This window comes from Diprion similis, chromosome 6 (assembly GCF_021155765.1).
Source record: "Diprion similis isolate iyDipSimi1 chromosome 6, iyDipSimi1.1, whole genome shotgun sequence".
Lineage (NCBI taxonomy): Eukaryota > Metazoa > Arthropoda > Insecta > Hymenoptera > Diprionidae > Diprion > Diprion similis.
Window position 1 is genome coordinate 7,774,445 of NC_060110.1, and position 25,224 is coordinate 7,799,668.

General features: G+C 36.1%; 1 protein-coding gene across 2 annotated transcripts in view; it reads right to left on the bottom strand.

The window, feature by feature from the left end:
* LOC124407413 (ras-specific guanine nucleotide-releasing factor 2-like) overlaps window positions 1–25,224 on the bottom strand; it is an 85,548-nt gene that overhangs the window by 25,835 nt on the left and 34,489 nt on the right. For both annotated transcript variants that reach the window (XM_046883521.1, XM_046883522.1), the window contains 2 exons: window positions 11,934–12,040; window positions 5,799–5,946 (listed from right to left, as the gene is read on the bottom strand). In XM_046883521.1, coding sequence (XP_046739477.1) covers window positions 5,799–5,946; window positions 11,934–12,040 — 255 coding nt within the window. The remainder of the gene's footprint in view (window positions 1–5,798; window positions 5,947–11,933; window positions 12,041–25,224) is intronic.

Sequence of the window (25,224 nt, forward strand, 5' to 3'; positions counted from 1 at the left end):
AAACACTGAATTTAGGTAGAAAAAGTTTATTGAAACGACGAAAATTGATTTTTTTCAATGCTGAAATCGTACTCTTTTTACTATTTTGATAGTTTAAGGTTAACTTTGTTTATGAATATTATACATATATTCTATACCGATTGACTGGAATTAATTTTCAATGTCAGCAATACATGTCTTAACCCTTGTTTGACACGCTGGGGTACAAATGACCCCATGTCTTTTCTTCTTTAATCTAAAGTACCCAAATCTAAAAAAATCAGGTTTTAATTTTCCGCAAAAACATGAACAAAAATACGGATCAAACATTTTTTCGGCAGGTTGTCCCTTCGAGAAAGTGAGATTTTTCTTAGTTATTTCAAATCTTGTATATGCCTTAGACAAAGTCTGCAATATACTCTTGGCCAAAAACTTTGTCATCCAAGTTTCCTCCATTCGACCTTTAATACAAACGACTCACCTCGCAGAAAGTTAGTAAAATATTGATAATTTGAAGACGGTGAACACCAATTTCCGAGATTAACGAGCTAAAACGAGTTTCAGAAATTCTCGGCGACGGAACAGCGGCTAAAAGGAAAAGAGCACTGAATTTTTTAAAGTCCGGGAAAGTGGCTGAGGCACTAGGCGACGCTGAATTTTTAATCAGCCGGATAATTAGGTAGTGCGATGTTGGAAGTAAAAAACTGTGACTTAAGTTTTAAGTCTCGAGCAAAAGGCAACCAGCGACCACAGGGGAATGGGAAAGATAAACACGCAACTCGCTCTGAACTCCCGTTGGTACCTCCCTAATAGCCAAGCTTAGCTAAACGCTTTACAAGTAACTGTTCTATGGCAATAATTAGCAGCTACACTTCCTTTACTCCGAAACTTGCCGTCAAGACGTTAGTCGATGACTTGTATTTACATCCACGCTGTCTTCCTTATTTAGTGACGACAGAAAATCGGAGAAAAATTGTATTTAACATTTAAGATTTTTTAAGATAATTTATCGATAGCGCTGTCGATGTTGACTTTTCATTTGGCGCCTAATATTTTTAATTAGTAGTCTCTGTTAGTGATTAACCAGGACAAGACGACTATGAAGAACAATAGAAAGTGATGATTAGAATTTTTAGTTGGCACACGACTGGATGAATTATAAATATTTGAAGCGATCTGCCAGCAACAAATTCTTTTTGTCATTGTCGGAATGGTTTTTGAACAATTCGCAACGCATTCAAGTGTTCGTTTGGTCGACTTCACGTTTATTTATTGTTAAACAAGGCCTTGAAATCAATTTATTGTTGCACCAATATCAATTCATGGTAACAGTTACAAAAAAATATAGTAAAAGTAACCATAATTATAAGAAACCGTAACATAGACTGGATTTTCTGATTACAGCTGGCAAACTATTTTCTTCCTTTTTGTACCGAAAACTATATTTTTCGGATAGGGTGAAGAATAGGAATAATCAAAAACTGCATGGTAGGGTGATTTTTATTTTGTTCATGTTGGAATCTCACCAAACTCACCCCCAAGAAGTAATCACGTCGCATAGAAGAAAATCAGGCTAAGTCCAAAAAAATTTTCGATAACTCTAAGACTCCTGAAAAATTGATGAATTTGAAATTTTTTCAAAAAAACTCTTTATTACTTCGAAACTATATATTTAAAAAACAAAAACCTTCGACTATTCTGTAGAAAATTTGATGCTCTTCAAAAATGATCTCTTGTAAAATTTTCATAAATCTAATATTTATCACGAATTAAAACTATCAGCATTTTTCGCTAACAAGATGATTACTATTCGGGGGTGAGCGCAAAGAAATTTTGATATGATCCAAATTCGAACTACCAAACTGCGTAGTAACCACGTCTCGAAATTTCTCTCGTTGTACCAATTGATTACACCGCAGTTACTCGCACGTGGAAATGAATGGAAATTCAATCTGAGAATAAACCATACGGAGTCATTCCAGTCTCACGTTGAGTGCGCCTCGTGTACACGTGCGTAAGATTTCTTATATAAAGCTTGCCTGAAAACGAATGCAATTTTTATCCCGTACCTTACATCAAACATCGAGGCACGATTATGGAAACGAGCAACAAAAGCGTACCGGTAATTTCTTACGTCTTACATAACGCCTCACGGTTCGCGGAATCTTGGCTCAATTACGATTCAATTTTGCACTACGAGGACTCATATGTTTCGTTTAAAATTGAATGTAATTTTTTTCCCGTCCCTTACGTCAAATATCGAGGCACGATTACGCAAACAAGCTGCAAAAGTGTACTCGCAACGTTTCACACCTTTCTCAACCCTCGTTATTTCGCACTTTGGGAATATTACGAGTAATTGGTCACGTCCATGGCGCAATAGAATTCATAATAGTAATATGCGAAACATTCTGCAACGCACCCATGGTGTGCAATTTTCATCTGCTGTTACAGCAGTGCTGTAGCAAAACCCCGTAACGAGAGACAATTTTTCACCGAATTTTCATACAACTTCTCAGACAAATCGCCTGGTGAAGTAATTTAGACACATTTTAACATAACGCGTATAAAGTATGGCATGTGATTTTTTTTTTTTCATGTTTCTACACTTTCTCTATTCGAAATCATCTCTGTATACAATCTCTCAATTCTTCTGCATAATTTTATGCTCGTCAAAGTAACGTTTATGGTTGTTTTCTCGTAAGTGCGTTTCAACTTTTTTTTTTCAAAATTACCGATTCACACTGCGCTGGAAAAAATTTATGGTCACACGTAGAAAAAAAGGCGGTCACATGCCAAAAAAAACTCAACTACCCCCTCAAGTTATACGTAAATTTGCTTCACTGGAAAAAATAGATCAATTCATTTTTCCAGCTTCAATCTCTAACAATAAGAGTTATTATTTTATCCGAAGATATAACATAAATAATTCATAATTTTCACAGGTTACTAAAATTCTAGCGTAATCCTAGAACGAAGTTTTGACAAGTTCAAAAATTCGCACCCAAAAAAGAGCCGTCAATCTTGACCTTCCATGTTTCGGTCTTCCCTTCATACAGATCTTAAATTTAGACTGGCACTGGGGTCACGCGTGAGTGACGTTAAATTGATCCAGGGTTCCCCGGGCGCCAGACGTGAACTGAGTCGTCGGACGTCGCCCGTTTCAACGATAATCAATCATGATTCGATTGCGCCCTCAACTGGGTGTCCGGCCTCCGGAAGGTCAACATTGGACAGACGTGCGAAGGTATAAAGCCCCGATCGATCGATCCGATCTGCGCCCAGTTTGTTGGATTTATCTGGATTCGGAACTTTTTATAACGCGAACGAGGGACGCAAGGAAGCTCAAGTGACGTGAATAAAATCGAATCGAAAGTTGGGAAAAGGAAAGAAAAAAAAAAAAAACGGTGTAAAACTTCTCTAACGGTAGTGTTATTGTCTCAACAATGTGAAAGTAGCTTGACAAAGCTGGTTCTGGATACAGATTCCCATATCGACATTTTACCGACAATTAGCCAAGACGCAAACCTTTTTCTAGAATGTTTTCTGAATATGGGTATTGGAATCTGTATCCAGAACCTGTTAATTTATTTATGTGAAAACGGAGCCACTTCAACACGAATAAAATTTCACTCCGACGGATTTTGAAAAAAGATGTACAGTTTTAGACAGCTACACTCTATTGTAGATTCTCTGGAGCAAAATCTCACTTTCACCAAAATGGTACGGCATTCACTCGAAAAAAGTAACATTTCATTCGACAAAGTTTCAAGAGATGGTGAATAATAAGGAAACAATACCCCCCCCTGAAAAAATTTACGTAATTTAAGGACGAGTTCCTACCGCACCACCACAACGAGGGACTCTTCTCATTTAGAGGTCGTAACAGTTTTGATTAACCGACATTGTTCCCGCGTTATGTTGTAACGCGGTTTATGGGTCGGTGAGCCTAATTCGTTACGCAAACCAGAATCGCTGCACGCTGGAAACTCCACTGAGATTTGATCCTGCACTTAGAGAAATTCCCTTTCGTGCAGGTTATTTGCAGTTATAACCAGAAAATCTATTATCTGTTACAGTCCGATTTATTCTTCAATTTTTGCGGCGATTCAACGTTGGTGGTTCAGTAAATTGATGTTAAGACCTTATTGAAATAAAAAATATTTGATCAAATAAATTTGAAATATTTGATTAAATAAATATTTGATATTAATTCGATTACCAATAAAACTCGTTATTTTTGCTTTAAAAGAACATTTACAAAAAAAATATTCATTTCCTGCTGCAACCCCTTTCTAAAAACTCAATTTTTTCAGTTTTAACAACAAGTCTGATTTTCTGTAAAAGAAAATATTTCCGTCGGTTAAAAATCCATTTGCTTTTTCTGTTTCAAAAATCATTTTACATTTGTTTTGAAAAAATCTTTTGTACCACCTTAAGACATCGATTCTTCCGACCAGTTATTTTCGCAAATATTGGTAATTAGTAGAAAAATTGTCAGATTCTAAATGCAACATACGAGATTTAATCAATTAAGTGAAACAAACTAAAAAGTTGGGTGAGAAAATATTATCGTCAATATTGCGCGTTTGCCAGAGGCAGGTCAAGTCTTGAGGCTGGAGACGAGCGCACTGTTGATTCTTCGAGAAGGCCATTATTGGACTAATCTTTATGGGTAATTAATTATGCAGAACATGCTCCACCTCCATTATGCCAGAGGCTATATTTCATTCGAAACGTTGAAGAAAAATAATCAAACAAAACGCCGAATCACCGTTATTTTTATTTTTTTCAAAATTTTCTCTTTTTTCTTTGTCTTCTAAAACATACTTATGGTTATCATAGAAAGTCGCAATAAGATTCGCGATTGTCAGATAATTCGTTAGGGAAAGTAGAAACCCTGAAAAGTTTTAATGTGTAAATTACCTAATTCCTCCCACTCACGAATTTATAAGGTTTGAGCGTGGGTCGGAACACTGGAGAAATGAATCAATAATGATTAATCATGATTCAATGCTATTCACGATCAAGTATAACTTGATTGCGATACTAAGTAGAATTTATCCCGGACCATTTCATTCAAGTTGTTTATAGACATACTTTGTTTTATAATTACCCGATACGTTTCGTTCCTTAATTACTCTCGATTCATTTCCCAGACGATTATACTTTTTAACATACTCTTAAAACAAATTTCTTGATTCAAACAACATTGATTCAAGGTTTCAGACAATCGACCCTAAAAATGCAGTGTACGACGATTCAAAACAAATAAAACAATCACTTATTTAATGCTTAGTTTTTAGGACTTCAAAAGTACACGCAAAAGAACTAATCGAATTTATCGAATATGGCGGTCAAATACGGTGAAAAAAATGTTTCGTTAATTGAAATAAATTTGGTTTTAATCGATACCACAAATTATTGGGCTAATCAATTTTTTATTTGATCAAATAAAATTTTTTCATTTCTTTCACCGTTTTCGGTAAATTCAACTAATTCTTTCAAACTTCGTGTACGGAAATTCTATCGTCTTGCAAGAAATTTCTAGACTACTTTGATAGACGACACAAGAGTTTGAGTTTGATATCTGATCGTTCTATTTTCGACATTTCCATATTCCACAGTTGAAATATTTGTTAAAGGAACTCATCTATGCTTTTACGAATAGTGAGGTAGAGAAATACATGAGATTTCGAACAGCAAAATATCCAGCAAGCCTTCGCAAGTCCTCAAAGTTATGGAATTTCGCTTTTGCTTTGTAAGAAAAAAAATTGATACTCAGAGATAAAGAATGTTTCTTGTGAAAATGCACGTACCTCAGCCCTCAGCTTCTTGATCTCCGAAGCTAGCTCCTCGCACTGCTGAGTGTATTGCCACTTCGCAGTTTTCTCGCTCTCGACGATCTGCAGCAGGTGTAGATGCTTTTGTTCGAGTTCCTCCTTTTGCAAAAGCAGCTTGTTGAAGCTGTACAAAAAGATGTGATTTCAATTGAGAGTAAATATTTTGATGCGAATACACGCACGTGAACCGACGTACGTAATTGATATCTACGATTATGCAATGGTGGTGAAAAAAGACTTATTACTTGTAAACCTCAGGGAAGAAAAACACGTGGGATGAATAAAACTAGCGAGGATGTATGAACAGAAAATGAAAGGGGAAAAAGAAAGGTAAAGGATAGGGGAGAAAATTCTAGTAGATTTACCGCCAGTGGAAATACTCGCCTGAGAATTCCTGGATGATATTACAAGCTTCGAATTCTCTCCTTATAACTCTAGGAGTTATAATTAATATGACGCAATTTATTGTAGTCTTTGTCTTAATTACAAACGGCGAATACATGCATCCTCAAGGATCTTTGTAGGGTTACCAGGACCCTTAATGAGGAAACTGATGTAAAAAAAAAAAATTGACTATTGAGGAAAGTTGAAAGCGTTTTTAAAAAAACTGAATTTCTTGGAGTTTAAAATCAAAACTCTCCTCACTTTTGGAGGGATAAAATTATCGGCAGATCGTTTCCACCCAAAATCTGATGTTTGTTTAATTTTGGTGAAAAGCACATGCAGCTCGTCTGGTTTGTTGATCGCAATTATTCATAAATCTTCGCAAATGTGTATTCGGTAAAATTCACGGTTTTTCCAATAAAGCTTATCGCTTACAACCTGTCACACTGTAATGCATACAGTGTTTACTTTTCATCAATTCTAAGCTCCTGGAGAAAAAAAACTCGCTTGATCGATTTGCGTGTTGAGCTCCAGATCATGAAATATTAAACATTGTATTTCACCAATTGAAGAGGAGAATTGAGGAAGGCTGTGAGTGCCGGTATTTTCACAATTTTTTTTTTCTTCAGAAAGTATGCATGTGCCAAAGCCAAAGAATTTTTTTTTAAGACTTACAGAAATTTTTAATTCTCCTGGTCAATTATTAGTAAGGAATTCTGGAGCAAAATTTCAATTTTATGCATTTTTGACATTTTGTATTATGTACTGTATAAATGGTGCAAGTTCTAAATATCTAGTTCATTAGCTTAAAGAGAAAAACGATGACCTATTTTTGAAATTTCTATATTGTAGATTGATTTTCATATTAGAATTTTTACCGTGTCCTTATTGCGGAAAAGAAAAAAGTCTCATCTTTTCGACCATGACTTCCGTTTTAGACTAAATCCTGATTCTGAAAAATCAAGGTTCATCTGAAAATGTCTATTGAATCCCTTGTTGAAGATGACCTAAAATTTTGGCAATTTAATTTTTTTTCACCCAATCCCGCGAGATTTCTAAGGATTTTCATACTTTTTGCTCACCCGGTATACATTTTTATATCAAACCGTAGCGACAAAACACACTTTCGAAGACGAAAACCCACCGCTTATTCGACTCGTTCAAAATCCTCGGCTCGTGTTTTTTGGAGTATTTGAACAAGGGTGAAATTAATCATCTGCGGCGTTACCCTCAAATCCATAGAGTGGCTTGCGGGTCAATAGATGATTTACGTCAATTAACGTCAAAATAGCTAAGGGGTAACTGCCCCTGAACGTGAGTTTGATGGTTCGTGGCTGCGCCAGTTTCGGACAATTCCAACGAGCAGGCAAGGGGAAAGCACATCGGAAAATTAATTCGCTGGTGGCAATTAAGTGTTACTTGCTCGTAGTTTGAAATCGGAAAAGGACAAGAATATAACAAGTTTCTACGATACTATATCAAATTAATCAGCAGTGGCACTCACGGCTAAAACTTCGTACAAACTTTGAGACCACTTTCCTCGAGCAGGCAGAAGGAACACTGTGAGCAGTTGACTTATCAGAAATTCAAGGCACTGAGCTGTGTGGAGAAGTTTGCAGGGTTCATGCGTGAACTCCTAGAACCAGCCGATTTCCCTCAAGGGAAAAATAAGCCCGGGAAATTCGTCGCGTAGAATATCCGACCAACAGGTATGGGAAAATAGCTAATCAGCCTGATTCTTCGATTGTTAATTAATTCTTACAGGCGTGGGCACTGAACTCTGATAATTTAGAATAAAGTGGCAGTTTTAATTTGAATCTTACGCTGCATACCTCATGTGTATAAAACTGGTGTCACGCTAGGGTTGTTAGAGACCCCACATGAAAAATCATTGCGTAGAAATGGATAGATAGAGATTCAAATAACTTGAAAGTATTGTAGGATATTGTTTAACTACCATGTATCACGGCAAATTAGTTATCTTTAGCAGAATTAGGATTTCAATATGAATATGAAAATTCGTAGAACAACAAAATACCGGAAAATGGATCATTCTATTTGAAAAATCATAACTTACTGAATTTCCAATATTTTGAGCTAAAAATTGACTAAGTAATGAAGAAACAGATAATATAAAGAAAAAAATTTGGAGATACTGCAAGATGAAAAAAATTATTTCTTTGATTTAGTGATGTTGAATTTTTGCAAAAAGAAGAAATTAACAATTTTCACGATATTTCATTATTTATCTTGGTTCAAATCAGATTACTTTGAATGTTTTTCATAGGAAATTTACGGCGAAATTGCCGTGGGGTCATTTCGACCCCGGTATGCAGCGTAAGGGTTAACGCGAATCACGTTCAAATCAACGTTTGAGTTTACTTATTTTTCAATAATTTCAATCATTTTTGCCACTTAATTTAAAATTAGGTCAAAAGTAATACAGAAAGTATACTGTATGAATCAAAAGAAATTTGAAACCAAGGGTTTAAAACTAAAAATGAAGTTCTATGAGTTGAGTTGCATTTTATGTCAGGAAGCATTTGAATATTTGAAAAATCGCAAATTCAAACTCGCAAGTTCGGGTTTAATGTCAAGATCGCGTAGTTTGTCCAGTTTCGACACATCAAAGACTGTCTATTTCTTGTGAATAGATCAATATTTCTACAAATCATCTCAAAATTAATTTCCGTGACGTTAATATCTTTAGTATCGAAGCCTCGTTTCAACGATGAGTATAAAATCAATCGTAATTCGTAAAATCTAGTCCACCGATTCGTTTCCATCCTACAGGCTTTTAGCCCGATACCTGATCTACTTACATCGAAGAATCAACGTCCGCAACAGCCTCGCAGAATCGATTTTTGTTAAACTCCATTCGAAACTCGGCCGAGGATGTGTCAAGCGTCGGCGATAAGTGATACCCGTCAAACAAACGGATATTCCGACATTGAAATGCTCAGACTCGAATTTCCAGGCTGCAGTTACAGTTGACGTCGATACCGACTTCCGTATAACCTCGAAAAAGACCCGAGAAATTTATCTATCTATCTTAGAAATTATCTATTATCTATCTTAGAAATGTGAGGCTGGAAAATTAATGAGAAAGACAAAAAATCGTAAAATCAAAATATTTTCATATTTGCTAACGCTTAGAAAAAACTAAGTGAGGAAAAATTCTTCAGACAGAACAGTGTCAATTTGATGAAAAAAATAATTTTAAAAATGTTCAAAGTTCACAAAGAATCGTGAGGGAGGTCTTTCGATTTTTTTTCTGAAACCGAATTTCAAAAGAATTTAATAACAAAGCGATGGCGATTGATTCAAACCCGCTCGATTAATGAAACAAAATTTACAGTCGATTTAAGGAAAAACGTAATGTTTTCAAAAATCGACCAACAAATCGCCAGATGATTTAGAAATCTTTAACTAAAATTTTTTGAGACACAAAATTTTTTCTTTCGTACCTCTTGTTGCACAGAAAAATTTTATATTTCTTTTTCATCAATATCGACATAACCAGTGTAAACCTAACAATTGCGACTTAGTTTTAGGGGTTTTACGAAAACCGAGCGTTTTCAAAACCTTTTTTAAATTGGTTTTCACGGTTTAGTTGTGCAAGCTAGATACAAGCCGTCAGTAATTTATTTGTTGCAAATTTTATGCCCTATAAAAATAGTCTACGCATTTTCGCTCAATCTAACTGTATCTAACCGTTTTCGGTTGAACATGAACATGAACGGTGTTAATGTTTTTTTCGAAAACAGGCCAAGCAACAATCCCCACAACTAAACCTAAACTTGTTACAAACGGCATTCCGAAAATAATCGATACTTTTCGACCATTCTATGACGACTGAACAGCGTATGAAAGCGTATTATACCAAGGGGGGATAGTTCAGAGCAGAAGTTAGCAGCTGTGCGTTCGATTGCGCATGCGCGAGCCTTGTGAGATTCCGATGCAGGCTGACTACCTCACGCATCAACCGTCGAACGCATCTCGTAAAGGTTATGAAAGTGATGCTAATTTTCTTAGGCTAAGCAGATCTCGAAAAGTGATTCGGGCAAGCTTGGCAAACCTTTGTTGTCAACGATCCAACGACTAATGAATGCTACGTGTCATGCGTCACCATGACAACACAATTTCAATTCGCCACTTGCCGCTAGAGAGTTTGACATGGCTGTTTCAAGTAAGTTGGCTGCCCTGCTTAGCATACAAAGATATTGCCGCAGTGCGATCTCACCGACCAATAAAACTCAATTATTCGGCGCATGCGCAGTCGGTAACTCGGTCTGCTAAGTTTCTCTGATTCCTCCCGGTACACTGCGAGCCGCACGTAGCTGGGAAGCCCGAGGATTGAATCCCGGAATGCCATGGGGACTGCTGGGTGTAGCTTGGGATTCAGGGAACAGAACCGCACATGGCCAATTTCGATGGAAGCCTATAAAGCACGCTTTACGTGTACATACATTATGTAGGCCACCCCGAAAATAATGCTCCGTGGATATTGGACGTTATGCTTTATACGTGGCTGCGACGCCCGAACAAACTCAGAGTGCCTTCTTAGAGTCGCTGCGAGTGCTAGCTTTAACGGCCTCTTCGAAACTTCGTGGAACTTTTAGTTTGGTTAGTCGATAAAGGCTTATTCTTCAATTTGGAATCACGTCAGACTCACTTGGCATCACGATTCCGATTAGGAGGATCGATTTCATGATTTCAAGCACCCGAGTCGAAAAGTACTTTTTTAAGTACTCGATTAAAATCGGACACAGTCATAGTATGGAAAAATTATCTATCGTTTGATATCCATCAATAATTGAAAATCATCAAACGACTCCAAAAAATTAAGACTATAGAAGCTCATACAACATTCTTTTTCAACGATGAAACGATGTAAATGCAAAATACAAAGCCGTAGCAAGATAATATATTTGTTTTGATAAAAGTTGTTAAAAATTGTCGATGAACATTTTTGTGCGGATTGCAAATTGGACCGTTACAAAAATAATCGTTCCAATTGCTGTAAATTTTGAATAGCACCATAGCTCAACCGGATATTACGACAATATTAATTGAGACCGTGAAATATCGTAATTAGCAATCAACCAGCCCTCGTTCCGGGACCACGGTAATACGATTCGACAATTTTCCGTTCTCCGCTTAAACAACCATGAAAAACGTTCAATCACCGAATCCTGCGAATTTTGATCACACTTGCAATTTAATGAAGCAATTACCCAGGCCGGTATGAGCGCTATTTTGTTTAAATATTAAATACAACAAACCAGTTTGCATGTGGCCTGAGGCCAATGGGGCGAATACAATGTAGGATCAACGAATGTGCACGCAGAGCAGCGCCCAAATCGCGGGAATAGTTAGGAGAAATTTTTTCAGACTGAAACGGAGAGTGAATTTGTTTCGACCAGACGTTTAGCTCGTTTCTTTACTTTTCGTTTTATTTTTATTTTTTTATTGAATGTCTGCCTCCACAGAACAAAGAAAATAAACGTATTACGGTTTTTATACCAGCTTAAAGGGAGTTATCGAGCCGTGGGAGCGTAAAGCATCTGTTTGTTCTAGCGAGTCGAACAGCGAGACACGACAAATTGAAGGTGAGTTCTCTGATGGCTAAAGAAGCTTTACAGAGCGTGAATATGATGTGCTTACACAGGGATTCTCGGTGCACGTATTCGCCGCAAAGTGGTAAACTCCTCAAGATCCCCTTACCTTGCTTCTCGGATGGCGTCGATCCACAAACGGCAATCCGTTTCCGTCGCTGCCCGAAGCTCGTATTGACGCTGATTTTCCCGACGGTACGAGATTGCGAAACAGTGCTGGAATCAAAAGAATTCACACAGATATTCAATGCTGTCATGTCATTTGACATTCTTACGCTGTAAGAAAAATCTGCGATGTCAACTTTCATCGATTAGAATTCAGTGTCAATCTATTATGATACTATTTTACGTCAATCTGATACTATATGGTATCGATATAAGACTGAAATCTGATTGTAATGTAACACGATCTGATCCTTATCTGATACTATCTGATATCGGTCTAAAACTATAATCAAATGTCAATGTAACTTGATCTGATGCTAATCTGATACTATCTGGTATCTGCCTAACATTTTTTCTAAAGTCAATATAACACTGTTAGATGTTAATTTATTACTATATTAGGATGTCAATCTAACACTATTTGATGTCAATCCAAATCTACCTAATGTCAATATAGCACTAGCTACTCTTGAATGTTCGTATAGATTTTGGCAACGTTTTTTTGTAGATGAATCTAAATTAAAACAAAGTATTCACACTTCTTTTTCGAAATCGTGTCATTTTGAGAATCAAAGTTTCTTCACCCTTATAAATTTCAGGCTTACTTACAAGGATATTTGAATCATTTTCAAAACCATTTGGTGAAAAAATTTGGATTTTCCAAGATCGTGGATGTCGTCTAAAATCTGAACGTTCCTTTGATCGCGAAACCGGACTAATCGTAAGTTGAAAACTTTTCTACAGAGTCGAAAACAAAATCAAATTGGCGATTCCAAAGACCGGACACTTCGAACTTGACATTAAAAGTCTCGACTCGAAGATCCTAGAATTTCGAATATTTGCACTATTATATAGCCTACAAGGTCTTACAATTATTGGGTCTATTATTTTGAATTGATTGAAATTTTAGATAAAAATCCTCTGATACCTGCGAGCTTATTCAAAATGGGGTGCAATAAAATATATAATGTATCGAAGGATAAAAGCAGCAGAACACGATTGAAAAAATCATGCTTTCCCTGGCATCAGACCCCTAATATCGAAATTCCCTGCATCCCACGGACCTCATTTGCGGCGTTAAATCATTCAGAATACGTTCATCGCCGCTGCCGTGGCAGTTAAGTGAGTGAAGAGACCGCAGTAGAGCTTTTTTACCCCGAATGTTGAAGAGAGAGCGACTCAAGAGACTTATTCCACGATGCGCGGGGCTATTCACAGGGGATTTCGATCTCGCTTTTGATGAGAAAGCGAGCAGCGAAGTCTTCTCGAGGATCCAGGCCAAGGGTATCTGCATTTCAGATCAGTGCCACTTCGACTCGGTCACCTCTCTACTTCCACCCGGAATAAGTAGCGTGAAATCTAAGAGTATGACTCCATTTTTAATCATACGTACGCCTTGCGCTCGAATGATCAAGAAATAAAAAAAAGTTTCCATTTTTTTTGGATACGAAACATCCTCTCCAAAGATGCTGTGATATCTAAGTATTAAAAAGATTTGAGTAAGCTAATATTTTATTAGGGGAACATTCGTGATTGAGATGAAATTTGAAAAAATCAATTACTTATCGTGATCGTATAAGGAAAAATCTTGTGCGAAACTCTAAATTCATCTGGTTTTTAAGGACACGATCGAATTCAATTTGATATCTCGAGAACATTATCTTCTGGTTGCATGTAACAAGTTGATGTCAAATATAAAATACTGCGAAATGCGCGAAAAAATAAGAGTGAGTAAAATTAAAATTGACTTCTTACTACTTGCATATTTGTAGAAAAAAAATTGTTTTATTCGTCAGTACATCATGTATAGAATAATTATACCGAACTGCAGGAGTACAGCCCGAAATTTGATCCTATGATCCAATTTCGAAAGAGGATTTAACAAGGTGAAAATTACGCGGAAAATCAGAGTGACGTGGACCGTGTATTGAACAAGAGTGTGTAAATGAAATATTTGTCGCCTTTATAATATATAATCCGTCATCAGAGGGATTTATTACTCCTAAATTTTGACTTGTCTATTTTTTACTGTTCGAATCACGTTTGCGTGCGCTACTGAAATATTGAAATCAAATTCAAACCCTCGTTATAAAGTTCTCGACTATAATTTATGAAAAGAGACTAATATAACATAATTACTGAACGAGTACTTGTTTTGCCAAAAATGACCAAATAATTATCGAAAAAGACGTCTTGTAATATTATACCTACTTATCCTCGCGTCTAAAGTCATTGTTTTTCATTCTTCGAAGGGCGGGTGAATAATTCAGCGATCTGATCGAAGCACAAGAAGCTTTTCCGGCGCTTGTTTGATCCTCCGTTAGCGTTTCATTATTCAACAATCTGTGTCCCGGTCCCGGAGAAGACAAAAAATTTGCAGGCAAGTCCCAAAAAGTGGAAGTAAAAAAAGGAGACCTTCCATACAGATAGGCCGCATATATCTGGATTACCAGACTTACATCAAGATCGGCGGTCGAGTTCATTAAAAACATTAAAGACGCACTATTATCTTACACCACGAACAAAAAACTTTTGCCTACCCAACAGAAATATTATCACATATTTCTCCCCTTTCACGAAAAAAATTTTACATTCGACAAGTTTTACGTGTTCAGATTTTCAGAGCTTTCATTTAAGCCCTATGTCAATAGGATCGATGCACGGTGAGCGGAAATAAACCAGTTCTAATATTTCCAACATCGTCGAAATCGTCAGTTCGATCAAGAATTTTCGTCGTTTCAGTCGTTCTGTATATAATATAAATTAAATTTCCTACAAAAAACGTTTATTCAGCCTATCGCTAAGTTTGATATTTCTTAACTTGTTTGTGATATGAATTTTCCAAGGTTTATCGAATCAAACTTTCTAAAATATTCATTTTCCCGGTCACATCACCACATTTTTGTTGCAGGGAACTTTTTTGTAGAAAATTTAATTTCCTACAAATTTGTCACTTGAATTTTCACTCTATTTGAAAAAACATTACCTGGAGTTCCTATGCTTCCAAGGAAAGTTGCTGAAAGTGAGAAACGGTATTACAGCGATCCCTTCAAAGCGATGGTTTGCATAATTGGTATAACGCCGGAGAATATCTTGAGTGCCTGTGCCATTGTAATAGTATATAAAAAGTTTACCGAAATCTGCGAATATACTTGTAGTACCTAATTCTGTCGGATGTATCAAGTGGCCTGAATAATAATTATTGGAATACTGAATTGATTTATTTTTTAGTTATATAAGTTTTATTTTCAAACTTTACGTCGATCGGATGACACAATGTTTTCTAGAGTTTTTTGCATGTGCCAAAAATTTCTTCAGGTGATACAGTGGTTTTTGAAAAAAAATTCTAGTGATACGGAAAACGGAAGAGTCAAACGAAGTCAAAAGATCAGAATAAATCTTTATTTTACGTTTAAAACATTGATGTGTAATCATATTAATTTCAAAGACGAAATCATATAGTAGAATCGAGTAAATTGACTAGATTTCTAACAACCTTGAAGCGATTAAAAACCATGCATCGATATCCAGGCTTTTTTTGCATTCAATTTCTTCATTTTCAAAGATATCTTCACAGCTTAAGCATATAATAATTTGATACGAATACGAAATGTACGACTATCTCGTGATAAAATAATTAATAATTCTCAATTTTTGGCCAATCGATCTCTCTAAGAATTTTTGACAGCTATTACGTTATACATGGTGTTTCCGAGTAAATGCCGCAGTATGATTGGTTGCCTATTGCTGAGGAGAAGAAATATCGGTACGAGTCATCGGTGGGTAGAGTATTAGGTCTGTTTTACCGATATTTGTTCCCCTCGGTCCTAGACAACCCAACATACTGGGGCGTATATTTGGAAACATCCTACATAGTCGTTCTGCGATTAAATTGGCAATGTGAATCGCAGGTCTGTGCATATCACGTTGAGGAAATATAGTCGTCAAAGTGCCTTGTATACATACACACGCGCATAATGCAACTGTATTCATGCAGCTCCACCATCCAGGTAATTGTCTCCAACCTGTACGAGCAGATGCGCCTGCTTAATTATTAACCAAAGAATTATGCGTTAATTAAAATCCAACGCGACTCCACCGCTACAGTTACAGGTCACATTTACCTGCAACGATGCAAATAATTTAGAGTGAGTGCCTGATGTTTGCAGGTCCATTTTTCGCTACCTGCACGCGAGTTAATTAATTGCAATATTTTTTAATAAACCGATAGGATATGTGTGTTGATTTTAGACATCCGATTCCTCGACATTCGTTATTTTTCTTCAAATTTTATCCTGCGGTTTCAAAAAGAGTTTAAAGCACCAACGGAAAAATTCATATGGAGCAACTATTCTGATAGTCTATGTTTATTGTCATTAATTATTCTCTTCTCAATTTGATTGAGAAAATTTTAGCCTGCTAGTCAATTCAAATGTTTAGTCTTTGATCCACACGTTTTGATAATGAAAGAAAATATTTTTCGGTTCACATTTATTCACCGTACACTTTAATTTTTAAAACAATGAGCAGGAAATGCAAAACAGAAAATTGCGCACCACCAGAGATTTGACAGATCCGATTACGCTGAGTATTTCCATTCAGTATGGAAAAATTTTCATGCCCTTTCTTCCTATTGAACAGAGTATTTCAACCAATACAATGTTTTACCAATGAACTGGGCGTCTGTTCATATGTTGAAGTAAAAGGGCTGTTTCACCCCTTTGATGCCTACGTATAAATATTAATACGACGCGACGGTTATATTGATACTGTGAAAATTATAATTTCGACGGTATGAGTAATTATCAAATATGCTAAATGGCTGCGTCAATTACTGTAATTAACATAAACAAAATTATAGTAATTAAAAATGAAATGAAAATAATGCTAATATTATGAATCAATAAAATAGTCAATATAACAGTACCGAAAGTGATGAACTGATGCTATTAACTTCGTAAATAGTGAAACGAAATTCCGATCAAGCTCTAAATACAGAGAACAGCATTTTTTGAAAACGCAGAAATTTCCGCTCAGAATTGACAGCGTCTAGGGAATAACTTTTCAACAATAACTTTAACAATTTCCGTCGATTTCGAGCGTTGAAATGCCGTCAGGAGCAATTTCTCTCAATCGCCATCAACTTTGATTTCTGTCGGGTAGCGATATTTGTGCTTAACACGAAATAGTGTCAAACCGACATGAAACTCGCCAGGAATATCAAGCGGCTGGTTGATTATCAAAAGCACTGCAGGTGGGAATTGAAACGATGCATTATTTAACCGTTTCCACCCAGATGTGGTGCAGCCGACGATTATCTTTTCCCATTAGCCGCAGTGATGTTCATGGAATGTTCGAGGGAATTGGCCAAGCGCAACCCGCGCCAATATATAATATGGAGAAACAGAGGCACGAGCAGCATGGCGGATACAGAGAGGCTACAACTGCATAATAAACTACGTTCAAATCTCTACCTTAATATAAGCAATTCCGTACAATTCCAGGAACAGGATTTTTGAAAAGAAAGAAAATTTTGACTCTAGCTAGTTCAGCCAATTTACATTAATTTTAATCATGTGCTTAGATAAAATCCTTGTCAATTGTAACTGAACGAAATCTGTATGTTTCGAGCTTTTCATGCAATCACGAATCTGCAAATATACGCGTATATTTAGGGCAGAGAAGGAGGGACAAAGTGGGCCCTGGGGGGTAAAGTGGGCACCTTAAAATTATTGATATCTCAAAAAATTCGGGGGCAAAGCGAGCCCCCTGAAATTTTTTATATAATAAGGGATAAAATTAACCACCTGAACTTTTTATTAAATTATATGAATTGTTCCGAAATCATAATTACTCTAAACATTTTATTCTGTTTTAGGCATTATTTTCTTGAGGGGCCCACTTTGCCCCACCCTCCCTTATATGCTTCGGTGTTTTTTCAAAATTCAATTTAGTACTGCTATTTTTGCATCCATTTGAAAGGAAAAACTTTTATTCGAGTAATATTAATGTATGAAAACGTTTCCGACAATCTTAGGAAATTACCTAAATTGATTGTAAATGATCAGAAATTAATAAATCTTTCTTACGAGTCTCATGAGTTCACCAAATTTAAAATCTTCATCGTCTTTCATCAGCGGCCAGTCAAAAAGAGACCAGATTTCAGTTGAGAATTTTTTTACAAAATACTTCGCGTTAAAAAAATTTCAAACCAAGATTTTTCTACCCAAGTAATTCCAATCTTTGTGAATTAGACATCGTACATGTTTTTGATGAGATTCTCCTGATTAAAAAACACAGGAAAACAGAAGGTTCCGCAAGTTTTTCGTCAAATAATTGCACGCATACTGTACAAGAAAGAAATATGACGGTAGTGTTATGGAATTTTAGGACGAAGGTTTTTAAAAAGTGGGAAAGGCGCTCAAATTTTAGTTAAACAGCCTGATCTAATCTAGAATCGAATTGAAGTACGTAATTAAAATTAGTAAATTAAATGCTCTGCTGAATCAAAGCATAAAAAATTGAATTCCTGGAAACCTGGATTTAACTTGAGACATTAAGTTCCGGGATTAAATTTCCGGGAAAGAAATTGAATCTGGGAAAAGAAAGAGAAATTTGATTGTGAGATTCGGGAACATTCAACTCTCGGCGCATGATACAAGTTGCCAACGTCAAAGAGGTAAATAGAAATTTATACACCGGGTCTTTTACTGAAAATTAGCGGAACGAACGACCCATATGTTATATACCTTGAGGCGAAACGTACATCTGGAGGAGGCACATGCGTACACAAGAATGAGATGAGCTTAGCTGGTCCCTGTGGAGCCCCAAGGGCTACCAGTATTAGCAGAACCAACTACCGCTGGAAAATGATGGGAAATTTCATGCGAAAATCTTATGGCAAAGGCGTATTAAAAATGTATCCAGAAAAAATTTTCGATTCCTCAGAAATGTTCGCGCCGAAGAATATTACATACAATGTTTATATGTATCATCAAAATTTATTATCTACCGTGGAATGGGTTGGAAGTTTAAAACGATTGTTGTGTGTGAAAAAATTGTTTTTAGGAGTCCGATGTTTTCCTTTTTGTTTGTTGGAGAATCGCGTACTCTTTTAAATAATCATTAAAGTTATCGAATCTACCTTTTTTTCAATTTGCCACGGAACCTCAATTATTCGAATCGATTACACTCTACGCCTACGTCGAACCTCCCCCGCAAAGTAAATAAATCGTCGCAAAAAACTTTCTTGTCATAATTTGGCGCGGTCTCATTCAACTTTACGCAAGTTAGATTGAAATCTGTACAGACTTTAGATGCACGTAAAATTGGAAAAGAAAATATTCTCCCAATTGTTGATCGTAACTTTTGACAGCGGTGACGTTTAGTGACGGAATTTTACTCATTTTGACACTCCAATCTTTTGATCAATCAACTTGTTTATGTGAAACGCTGTGCAGAGTTTATTGATAAAACCCGAATAAAACCCGAGATGCTAAATTTTTGAAAATGACAGTGAAATGACAATGAAATTTTCTCATGATTTTCACTGCCCTAGATTAATTTCCCATTCAAAAACTTATTAACCCCCTCAGCCAAAAACTGAATTTCCTTCAACAGACCATTCAATTTTCAAAATTTGACGCACAAATTAGAATAGCTAGTCATCCAATATCGAAAAAAAAAAATTCTCAATATTCTACCTGAAGAAAGACTTTTACACAAAAAAAACCTGAAGTGCCAAAACTTTCGGGTTAGCCCGTTTTCAAACAACCCGTAATGGTCTTTCTACGTTTTGAACTGTCGGTAATTTGACTTTCGGGATCTCGTCCCGTCGACTTTTTGGTCTTCCGCATTTTTTTACTCCTCCCGTAAATACACGCGTCAGTTCATGTCACTCAGGGTTTAAAACCGTTGTTTGAATTTTATTGGCAAACATAAACACCCTGCTGATGCTGGTCCAAAATATCGCTTCAATGATCTCAAGCGAACCGAGCAGGTCGCGATTTTTTAGTTGGTTGGAGTTTTTCAATTGAGTAATTTTGTGTACATTAAAATCAACATGGTAACATAAACTTTACTCCTTTACATACAAATCAGAACTTTTATAAAACTACGCAAAGCTTAGAGTCCATCTTTTTTGCTTTTCAATGTACGGTGTGAATGGATCAAGGCCTATTTATCATGCGGTTCGCCAAATTTGGATTCTAATTAATAAAATATACGATATTTTATCCTTATACACATACATCCAAGTTTCTTTTTTTTTTTTGTTTTCGTTTTATGAATCATGAATATTTTGTAGTCTGAAGAAGACTGATAAAAACATATTAATGCAAAGGAATATATGTAGGCTTTATTGAGTAATAACAAATTTATAGCTTCCATTACGAAGACTAGATGTAAATCTATTCGAAACGTAATGAAAATTACTTTTCTATACTGCGGTCGTTCGTTACCTATTTTCGAAAAAAAAACTGCTTGTCGTATAATTTATTACCTGAAATGAAACTTGAGAAATATGATTTCAAGGCGTGAAAAGTCCCTTTGGTTCCCTTTGGAAAAATTATGTAAAAAAACTTACAGTCTATTGAACTTAAGATCAGAATCAAATTTTATACATTAATAGAAAACACATTATACTCAATGTTTCATTTCCAGAACAAAAATAAAAAAAAGAGGCTTCGAAACTTGTCATTTACACCAGAAAAAAAATACATAAGTGTTATGCAATCAATTTATGTATTCACAGTGATTTCCTAACGACTGCAAGTTCCGTTGTTTGCTAAAATTTAATGCGCACGTGCTACAATCTAAGAGTGGTTATTTTCCAGGGTGACCAACCGTTATAAATTCAGAGATGGACAGCTCGCAGCGATGTATGTAACCCCAGAAATTTCGGCAGTTGAGAGTGTCCAGCACAACTGCGCATGAGCATTGAATCGTAGCAAACGACGAGCCTTGCATTCGTTAGAAATTCACTCTGCATAATATTGAACGTATCTACCAAACACGAAATACATTTGTGTCCTGATTAACAATACCGCCCTAATTGAATTCGCGGAGAAAATCCCCTCGGGATTTTTTTGTTTTTATTCAACATGTCACGACCTCATCAATCAGCCTCAATTTTGATGAAAATTTAATCGTGCAACACGAATCTGACAATAAGCAATGCCGATGAAGTGAATTATTCAGCGAAACATATGATAGATGTCTGCGGTCGAAGCATCGTGTGAATATTTAGCAAACAACTGAGCAACTGAGGATGAGAAGTTTATAATATTCAGTAATTCCAGAGAGTTACGGATTCCCAAATGTATACATATTCTGTACAACCTCGCGGGTAATTAGCTCTCCATGGCAAGTATATTATCTACGAATTAATTAATGTTTTTTCCTGGACGGGAAAACTCGCGACGTAACTTCGGTGAGTATAACAATTTAAGAGGAAAGCGTAAATCGGTTACATGTATAATATTCCCTCGGGCGTGTACGGAACGGGAGAGAGAAAAGTAATTGGCAGGATGCCTCAACCCGTGGGAATTTTATTTTCCAATATTTTCATCTTTTCGGATACCAATAATTAATTAGAACCTATAATGGTTAGCGACAGAATTACTGACATGGCCCTCAAGTCTCGGAGGAACCGCAGTTACATTCGCCGAGACTCGCTTCTCGGTTTCGCAATAATTCTCTCCGGCTCTAATGGCGGATACCAGACGTAACACGGGATGCTGAAAAATCACCTCCGGTATTCCCATAGGCTTTGGTAACGAAGTATGGCTACGATTTATGCCGTTCAAATCATTCACTGTAATTCCCAGACAGATGTTTTCTCAACAGCTGCCTTCTGATTTATCAAAAGTCAGCCTGGAGTGAACAGCGGATCGTTATTAAAAAATTTTGAAATATTGTTGAGTGAATATTTTTGATCACGCAACAATTATGAACATAGTTGTAATCTTTACCGGAATCGAATGATTTTTTATTTACTTTTTCACTCGTTTGAATCAAAATATTTCGTAATACCATCCAACGTGTCACGAATCAATTCAATATTATGCTCGGTACGACAAACGTTGATAAATGATGGTAAGTAATCTTGGAAATAGATTGGTGAATATTTACCGAAATTGGACGTTTCGAAAATTGGCTCAATTTCGAATGCCGACGTGGAAAATAATATCCCCGGGGAACACAGTTTAATAAACGTGAGTGCCGTTGGAACTAGTTATCTCAGCTTCCTCGAGAGAAACCTTCGAGAAATCCACAAACAAACATCTTATAGCTAAGGAGAAAAAAGCACATATATATTCAGTTCCACAAAGTTCTACAAATTTGGCTTGCTCTATTAATTGTTGAAAAAAAATAAATTGTTTTATTTTTGTTTGCGTTTCCGACTTGCGAATTCAAGAGATTCAAATTGAAAAGGTTTTGGTCATAAAAAAATAGAGACCATCGGGTCTAAGAAAGCCTCTTTCTCGAATGAAGAAAACATACTTCGATTGATTACAACGGAATTACGGGGATGTCTCTCCCAAATTAGAATACATTGTCGAAAATTTTAGCTAAATGTCATCTTTTTATCGACAATTATACAATAATGTGCCAGAAACAATCAGAGTTATAGAGCAAGAAATAAAATAATCTTACAATTAATATTTTTGTTACATTTGCAAGCTTCGAGACCCGTTAAAAAAATTTTAGTTAAATCTAGTAGATTCGCTCGATTTAATTCTATAAAAAATATTTTTTTTAGAAAACTGTCTCACGCAAATTCACTCAAATATATTTTTTTATCATATTGGCATCGTCGAATGTTCAATTTCACATAACACAAATATTGATTAGGATTGACAAATAGCAATATTGAATCAACTACTAGAAATAAAATAAAATCTGATTCAGTTACTTAGTAGAAAATAGTCTTCCGGATAAAACGAGTCTTCGCAGAGTTAGATCGAATGATCTATCTTACAGGCATCATATCCGCCTTACTATCAGAGTATCTTCATAACGGAGCTTGCAAGCTTTCGCTTTGATCACTCAGGTGGAACGAAAACGAAGCGACACGGGAAAGGCCAACAGCCGCAATTCCAGCCAAGAGTGATGCTTGGTCCGTTTGATCCCCGATCAAGTAGGTACCTACTGGCATCTTCCGAGCCGTGTTGAGATACGACAAGTATGCCACACTCGACGGGGCCTAGATGTGACAATTAAATTTAATTGAGTCCCATGGGAGGTGCTCCTCGGATAAAACAGAATATATCTTCAGACCGAGCTTCGCGAATAAGAAATGATTTATGGATCGAGCGCTCGTCCCTCGCGAATTCTCATCTCGCTTCCGGTCGGGGCTCGATTAGGTTTCTCCTTAATCCTAACGAATAGTTAATTCGGTTGACTTTGACGGACTAGCCTACGAATTTCTTGTTGAGAAATGTTTTGAGCCGAGAAAACGTGATTAAATAAATTGTTCCGTTTTCTCAATTTTTCTCATTCCAATAACTCGAAAGCTCCGAGAACGATGGATTGTGAAATGTAATCAGTTCGGAGCTAAGAAAAGTCGCATCGATTGAAATCAATAAATGTATGTTTCTGATTGAAGGCTTGAGTTGAAATGAAGCGGAATTTTGAAATATTTAAATTTCTCTTGTCAATTACGGATTCTCAGAAATATGAAACATGATCGAAATGATACCGAGAGGTATAGAGAGGTGTAGATTTAACCAAAAATGTTGATTAGAAAAATTGTTTCCATTTGTTTAGAAGCTGAAATTTTTATTCTTAGAAAAACGCACTTGAGAAAAAAAAAACTATTTTCATGTTGGATAACGAAAGTTCGAACCAAAAACTACCACCCTGATTCTCTTACACCCCCTAAAGTGGCCACGAGAGTAAATATTGTATAGAAAGGCCGGATTTTCGGACTAGACTAAATGTGTAAGATATATGAGTTCCAAAACAGTCAGTCAATAAATTATTGAGATACTTGCAATGAACAAAAATATGAATTTCTGTCTTCCGCGACGATTTACGGTTAAACTAACAATGATACGTGATTTGTTGATAAGACTCATTTTACAGTGAACGGTACGACAAATAACTTTAGCTGGATTTTTTTTTATAAACTATAGAAAAAGAAATAGATTCGAAATAGAGTTTTTTTTAATTTTTAATAATTTTTAGGATTACCTTCCTGGGTATCAGATCTTCCTACCGAAAAATCATCAGCTTTAAGTTATTCAGTAATAAAAGTCATGTACATTCCGATTGGACTGTGCTAGATATCAGAGAAGTGCGGATGACCGCGGTATAACAGCCATTTCTGAAACGATCCCTTAGAATATTTGATGACCCCACATTTCCGCCGCAATAACAACTTCTGGCTCGTGAAACTCTGCGAGAACAGTAAACTTTTCAGTTTGCTAAAACTTTGATGCAAGGACGGGTAGGATGGGGATGTATTTCTCTTTTTCTTTAGTTTTCTAATTGTAAACCGCCATAAGTTATGCCATAAAGACCATGGTAAATACACTAACTCTGCAGTAATGAAGTAGCAACAGAAACCCCAATATCAAGACATTGAAAGGTGGAAGACAACGGAATCTAGTAAAAAAATATGTATAAAGAACATTTCAACAAAGATTCGATAGCAGATAAACTTCCCGAAAGCTTCTTCCTTGTACATCGGCCAAGCAGCTTTGGTAAATTGAAATAAACAGATACGTTCTTGGAGATTTACCTATATTAGCCATTAAGTAATTTTTCACCAAGCAGAATACTTTTTTTTAGACGTATATAGGTAGGTGAATGTCTTTTCGAAACCGCAGAATATGTTTCAAAAAGTGTGAAATAACTTTTTCGAAATAGCCAAAGAGATTTAGAAAATACTGCAATCAAGAAACGAATACTCTTTGGATTGTTCTTGATGTTAGCCAAATAGCTTTTTCCAATTACCGAATTGCTTCACCGAAATCGCCTAAAGACTCTCTGGAAGAATAAATAAAACATCAATGAATTTGGTGTATAAACCTTTAATTTTGAAAACGCTTTTTGCCATTTCCACCGAATCGTTGAATTTCGTTACATTGTCTTGTATATAACCCACAAATGAATCATGCGACGTTAGTATAATACGAATTTGGCAAGTTAAAGGATCTCAATTACAAAGCCCCGCAACATCAGAGTGAGATGAGTTAATGATTTTAGTTCAAGGTATAGCTACGGTAAAA